Source organism: Cynara cardunculus (genome assembly GCF_001531365.2).
Source record: "Cynara cardunculus var. scolymus isolate 2C chromosome LG 16, CcrdV1, whole genome shotgun sequence".
NCBI lineage: Eukaryota > Viridiplantae > Streptophyta > Magnoliopsida > Asterales > Asteraceae > Cynara > Cynara cardunculus.
The window spans coordinates 14,439,271-14,446,269 of record NC_037543.1 but is presented as its reverse complement, the minus strand read 5'-3'; the positions used below and the strand labels follow the sequence as shown (position 1 = coordinate 14,446,269).

Genomic DNA, 6,999 nt, shown 5'->3' with positions numbered 1-6,999 from the left:
CGAAATATGGTTCTAACCTGAAAATCCAAAAGTGCAGAGTTGTTACACTCCAATAAAAAGATTCCAGAAAATATTTCCAAAAAAAAATAAGTTTGAGGTAAATTCGTTAGAACCCAATGCTCAAAACCATACCCGAAAAGTCGATGTTTTCAACACATAAGTAAGCGTATTAGGAAGATGGATGTTACAAATACCTCCTCCTTTTGAGGATTTCATCCTTGAAATCAAGGTCTCTCAAATAACTATCGATACTTGGCCTTCATTTCATCTTTGCTCTCCCACGTCCAATTCAGATCACAGTGATGTTTCCATTTAACAAGGACCAAATCTACGATCTTGTTTCGGAGATTAACGGTTCTTTCATTAAGAATGGCCTCGGGTTCTTCTATGTACCTCAATCTTTTATCCAACTTGATCTCTGCCAAAGGAACGGTCTCCTCATGCTTACCCAAGCATTTCCTTAGATAGCTAACGTGGAAAACGTCATGAATACCAGAGAGTTCTTCTGGCAACTCCAAGCGATATGCTTGTTTTCCAATACACTCAAGGATTTTAAAGGGTCCAACGAAACATGGACTCAACTTCCCTTTCTTACCAAACCGTAGAATTCCCTTCCAAGGTGATACTTTCAGCATCACCATATCTCCCACTTCAAACTGAATCGGTCGTCGTCGTTTGTCGGCATAAGATTTCTGTCGATCTTGGGTTGCTTTCATTCTTTCACGTATAACCCATATCTTATCATGTGTGACTTGAATCAACTCGGGTCCAGCCAACACTTTCTCTCCGGTTTCTTGCCAACAGAGAGGCGTACGTCACTTACGTCCATACAAAGCCTCAAATGGAGCCATGCCGATCATGGAGTGATAACTGTTGTTATACGAGAACTCTATAAGTGGCAAGTGGTAATCCCAGCTTCCACCAAACTCCAACATAAAAGCTCGTAACATATCCTCCATTGTTCGAATCATGCGTTCTGACTGTCCATCGGTTTGGGGGTGAAACACGGTACTAAGAGTGACACGAGTCCCTAGTTCTCTTTGCATACTAGTCCAAAAGTTTGAGGTAAATCGAGAATCACGATCAGAAACTACCTTTAACGGTACACCGTGACGGGCAATTATCTCATCAATGTATATTTGTGCCCAACGATCCATAGAATAATATTCCCGAACCACGAGAAAATGAGCACTTTTTGTTAACCGGTCCACAATCACCCAAACACTATCGTGTTGACGAGAAGTCTTCGATAGCTTCGTTACGAGAACCATGGTCAACTCTTCCCATTTCCAGACTGGCACCTCCAAAGGTGGTAAACAACCATAAGGTTTTTGGTGCTCAACCTTCACTTGCAAACACGTAACGCATCTCTCAACATAACGGCCGATATCCACTTTCAGGCCCGACCACCAAAACTAGGTACGCAGATCATGATACATTTTTGTACTGTCGGGATGAACGGACATTCTAGATTTGTGAGCTTCTGCCAGAATAGTCTCTCGCACACCACCAAGCTTCGGTACCCAGATTCGGGATCTAAACACTTTCACGCCACAATTATCTTCCGAGAGAGAATCTACACATCCAACTATCCGTTCAGACTTCATATGTTCAGGTTTTAAAGCCTCAGCTTGCCATCTTCGCAGGTCGTCAATAAGCGTGGACTGTGTAGACGTGTGAGTGATTGCGTAACACATATAAGAGACATACGTTTTCGACTCAAAGCATCCGCCACCACGTTGGCTTTACCAGGATGATAGAGTATCTCACAGTCATAGTGTTTTATTAACTCCATGGTCCTTTGCTGTCTCATATTCAAAGTCTGTTGATCGAAAATGTACTTCAGACTCTTGTGATCCGTGAATAATTGACATTTCGTCCCATAGAGATAATGACGCCATAATTTCAAGGCAAACACTACCGCCGCCAACTCAAGATCATGAGTGGGGTAGTTCTTCTCATAATCCTCAACTGTCGGGAGGCATACGCAATCACCTTGCCTCGTTGCATCAATACGTAACCCAATCACAACTTCGACGCATCACTATAGACCACAAAGTCATCGTTACCTTCGGGTAAGGCAAGAATCGAAGCGTTCGTCAAACAAGGTTTCAAGAGCTGAAAAGCTTTCTCTTGTTCTTCATTCCATACAAACTTCACAGCTTTAAAAGTGAGTGAAGTAAGGGGAACGGAAATCTTTGAAAAGTCTTTTATGAATCGTCGGTAATAACCCTCTAATCCAAGAAAACTGCGGATCTCTGAGGCATTCTTCGGTTGTTCCCAATTCTGAATTGCCTCAATTTTAAATGGATCGACAGAAATACCCTCACCGGAGATCATATGCCCTAAGAATTGCACCTTTCTGAGCCAAAATTCGCATTTTGGGAACTTGGCATATAATTTATCTTTTCTTAGTAACTCCAACATCTGACGGAGATGCGTAATATGATCAATTTCTGACTTAGAATACACAAGTATGTCATCAATGAAGACAATGACAGACTTATCRAGCATAGACCGACATACTCGATTCATCATATCCATGAATGCTGTCGGAGCATTCGTTAGACCAAATGGCATTACCAAGAACTCCTAGTGTCCGTATCGGGTACGGAAAGTCGTTTTTGGTACATCTTCATCCCGTACCTTGAGCTGATGGTATCCGAATCTCAAATCGATATTGGAAAAGTAACTTGCACCGTGCAGTTGATCGAACAAATTGTCGATATGAGGTAACGAATATTTATTCTTGATTCTTACTTTGTTTAACTCGTTGTAATCAATACACATGCGAAATGAACTGTGAGTCCCTATTTACTGATCAATCTTCATACAACTTCATATTCATGGCAGATCACAGATATGAGCATTCAAGAACATGTAGATAGTTGAGAGAGAAAGTCAACACCAGATTTCCGGTCAAACCTCTTATTACGTATATGATTTACAATAAGCTCTCCTCTCTTCTAATTACAAAGACAATACTCCTATTTATATGGTCAAACATCTAAACTATAGTCAAAGTCAAACCTGCCTAAGAAAAGTCAAACACGATGACTTTTACAATTATAGACAATATTTAACTTTCAAGACGAATACAATTTAATACTGATTTTCAGTCCTAACATGAACCATCTTTCTTCTTCACGAATAACACCGGTGCACCCCAAGGTGAAGTACTCGGTCAGATGAAACCTTTATCTAATAATCCCTGTAATTGGCTCATCATTTCCTTCATTTCTGCGGGGGCAAGACGATAGGGTGTCCGTTCAATAGGTGCATCACCTGGCACAAGGTCAATTCGAAATTCTACTTGCCTGTCCGGTGGTAGACCAGGCAAATCATCAGGAAACACATCCTGAAATTCACATACCACGGGCACATCCTTGGCCAACTTATTTCTTTCTTTAGTGGCATCTAAAGCATATGCCATGAAAGAAGTGCACCCTTTAGATGAATATCGACGAGCTTTGAGTACAGAAATTACCTTGATGTCACCGACCCCTTTTTCTCTGTACACATAAATATAATCTCCTTCACTAACTGGTATTCGGATCATCCGTTGCACGCAAATAATATCCGCCCGATTTGCTACTTACCAATCCATACCAATAACCACATCAAAGCCACGAATATCCATAAGGATTAAGTCTACTGAGAAGTTTTGATCCTCCAATACTAATGTACAATCTTTGAATACTCTATCAGCTACTAAAGGGGTTCCACTAGCGGTATCCACAGAAAATGGTCTATCCAAAAGTACAGGAACAGATTCGAGAAAGCGAACAAAGGCATACGACATGAGGGAATACGTAGAACCAGAATCAAATAATATACGTGCAGGATGAGAATTCACGAAAAATATACCAGTGACGAGCTCTGGCTCCTCCCGAGCCTCCTCTGCTGTGATCTGGAACGCTCTAACTCTTGCTCTTGGTACTTCCTCCTTTCGGGTTGAGGAACCTCCCACCATTGGTTGTCGTACTGAGGCCTAACTATCCTTACGTTGGGCATTTGGACAATTAAGCTGACGATGTCCATAAGCTCCACAAGTATGACACGCTCGATCTCGTCTTGGGCAATTTGTACGAATATGCCCAACTTCACCACAGGAATAACACAAAATTTTGGACGGTTCAGAGAAACATCATCCCGAGTGCGCCTTGCCACATCGTTGGCATGCGCGAGGTGTGTTTGACTGCAATAAATTTGTATTAGTTCTACAATTCATATACTCATTTCACTTGTATTCACTATATTATACCTGCATGGAATAGGCTCGAGATGGGGCTTGAGGAGCACTGTGAGACTGTGGAGCTTATGGACATCGTCAGCTTAATTGTCCAAATATCCAACGTAAGGATAGTAAGGCCTCAGTACGACAACCAATGGTATTGAGAGATCTGGGATCAACAATTGGTATTAGAGCCACTTGATTGTTTGTCAAATCAAACGATCATCAAAAATCTCTCAATTCATGTTTTTCACAAAAATATCTTCTCTAAAACGTAAATTTTCTCTCTTCTAAAAATCTTAATGGCCAACTGGAACTCCGCCTACAATGTTGGTTCCCTCACCAAACCTACAACTCTTCAAAGAGAAGATTACCCACAATGGAGGATACGAATGGTGAATTTTCTGGAAGGGATGGACAAAAACCTTCTGCGATCTGTCATGAAGGGTCCCTATGTTTCACAGACTCTTGTTCCAAGAGTCCCAGGAACAAATACCACAACTAAAATTCCCGCCTACTACATGCCAAGGATGAGAAGAATTAGGATGAAGACGATATAGAGCGGGATGAGACCGACAAAAAGGCCAAAAGACTGATAATCATGGCCATACCCATCGAAATCTTCCAATCCCTTAATGCATCTTCCACTGCCAAGGAACTATGGATGAGCTGGCAAGCCAATTGGAAGGAGGGGCAAAAACAAAGAAGAATCATAGAGCCCAATGTCTCAACGAATACACCAACTTCAAGGCTCTTCCAGATGAACCGATTCAGAAGACATACGATCATTTCAACACATTGATTAATCAATGTCGCCGAAATGATATCTCCAGAACAAAGGAAGAAAACAATATTTTATTCCTTAAAAGTCTCAGCGATGAATAGACACAGTTGTCAATGTCCCTTCAAGCAAATCAGGACTTAGACGGCTGGTCACTCCATGACGTATACGTAAGGCTTGCTGCACAAGAGAACGACATCATGAAGAAAAATGTGTCCATCGGTGGACCCCTGGTTCTAGCAGCTGAAGAAAATGAAGTTTCAAGGACCTCCACCAGAGACCACAAGAAGAAAGGAAAGAAAGCATTGGTGGTGGAATCAGAATCTGAAGATGAAACATCTGAATCAGATGATGATATCAAAGCCTTTGCCAAATCTCTGGCCTTGATTACAATGCAGTTCCAGAAAAAGTTCATCAAGAAACCCTAAGAACGAAGAGAGTTTTAGAGGGAAAGACACCAGCCATCCTATGAAAGGAAGCCATTTAAATTTCATCAGAGGGAAGACAGAAGAGATGGAAGAGAAGAGAGAGAAGAAAGAAGAGAAGATAGAAGAGAGGAAAAGAAAGAGGACAAAGATGGTAGGAAAAATGACCTCCGCTGCTTCAGGTGCGGAAAAATCGGTCATTTTTCCAAAGAATGCAGAGGACGACTGGTAAAGGATGCTGACTATTACAAGAATAAATACAAGTACAATCCTAGAGAGCGAAGCCTGATGGCTGAGAAAGAAAACTGGGTGTCTGATTCTTCATCCGATGAAGAAGACAAAACACTCATCTGTCTGATGGCCACGTCCAATGCAAAATCTACCTCTGACACTGATGACAAGGTATGTGAGTTTACTTTCAATAAAACCAACTCGGTTCCATCTGAGCTAGAGTTAACGGTAATAAAACTTTCAGAGGACTTTTTAAAATTTAAAGAAAAATTAAGCTTTGAAAAATCTGAAAGACTTAAAGCCGAAAAAGAAGTCAGTTTCTACAAAAGAGAAACTGATCTTCTAACCGAAGAAAAAGCTGATCTGATGAAAGAAAAGACTCGCATCGCCGCCCTTAAAAAATCAGAGGAAGAAAAACTTCTGGAAATAAACAAGCGAGTAATACAAGGATGCCCAAGATGTGTATGAAAAGGTAAATGGTCAAATGGACACTCAAGGGATTGGATTCAATGAAGTGGACTCCTTCATTGAATCAAAGAAATCCACCATTGAATCCACTTTCAAACTTGGATGCATTCAGAAACCCGAAATTACCCTGAAACGAAAAGCAGATTTTAAAAGAGTTAAAGTCGATGGAAAAACTATCGTTTTAAGACAGGATTTTGAAAATGTGGTGTACGAGAGCAGTACATGTAAGAATTCTGATGAAAGGAATGACACCTCCAAATCAGAGACAAATGGAAACCCTATGGTCAAGCCAGAGTCTCTAGTTGTCAATTCCACTTCATCAGCAAGTACTGTTGATGAAAAGGAGAATCCTAATGAGGAACCATCAGCTGATGAATCGATGAACCATCCAAGTAAAACTAAAAGTTCATCTAAGTTAGAATCGATGGAATCTCAAGCAGATCACTCTGAAGCATCAACCTCTGAACCCACACCTCCCACAAACATCCATGCTAATTTTGATTTCGAGAAATCAGCGAGAGACTTTCTCGATTCCGAATCWAAAGAAGAGATAATCTGTGAATCACCAAAGATCATTGAGTATAAGAAGCCTCAAAACTCCAAATCCTCAATGAAATCTGGTATTCCTCCATCGATGAAATCTTCGGACAAAGGAAAGGGAAAATTGAAATATATTAAATCTGCCAACGATAAATCAAAAGGTCCTAGCATATCTTCTAAGTTCATTAAGTTTACTCGTGAGCAAAAACAGAAGTGGCCTGCCTCTGAGAAAACTAACCACCATTTTTCCTCTCATTCAGCTGAAGAAAAGCAGTCCTTCCTCAGGAGAAAAGAAGTAAAGACGAAGACCCTTTCAGATA

General features: G+C 40.9%; 3 protein-coding genes across 3 annotated transcripts; all 3 read right to left on the bottom strand.

The window, feature by feature from the left end:
• Nucleotides 1–242: 242 nt before the first annotated feature.
• Nucleotides 243–716, bottom strand: LOC112529022. Its single transcript, XM_025140101.1, has one exon. The coding sequence runs from the start codon at nucleotides 714–716 to the stop codon at nucleotides 243–245; it is 474 nt and encodes a 157-aa protein (XP_024995869.1).
• Nucleotides 717–2,025: 1,309 nt separating this feature from the next.
• Nucleotides 2,026–2,580, bottom strand: LOC112529021 (uncharacterized mitochondrial protein AtMg00860-like). Its single transcript, XM_025140100.1, has one exon. It carries the CDS (start codon nucleotides 2,578–2,580, stop codon nucleotides 2,026–2,028), a length of 555 nt encoding a protein of 184 aa, XP_024995868.1.
• A 604-nt stretch (nucleotides 2,581–3,184) lies between these two features.
• LOC112529020 lies at nucleotides 3,185–3,973 on the bottom strand. The gene is made up of 2 exons (XM_025140099.1): nucleotides 3,610–3,973; nucleotides 3,185–3,543 (listed from the first exon to the last, which is right to left on the bottom strand). The coding sequence occupies exons 1-2, from the start codon at nucleotides 3,971–3,973 to the stop codon at nucleotides 3,185–3,187; spliced, it is 723 nt and encodes a 240-aa protein (XP_024995867.1).
• Nucleotides 3,974–6,999: the final 3,026 nt, after the last annotated feature.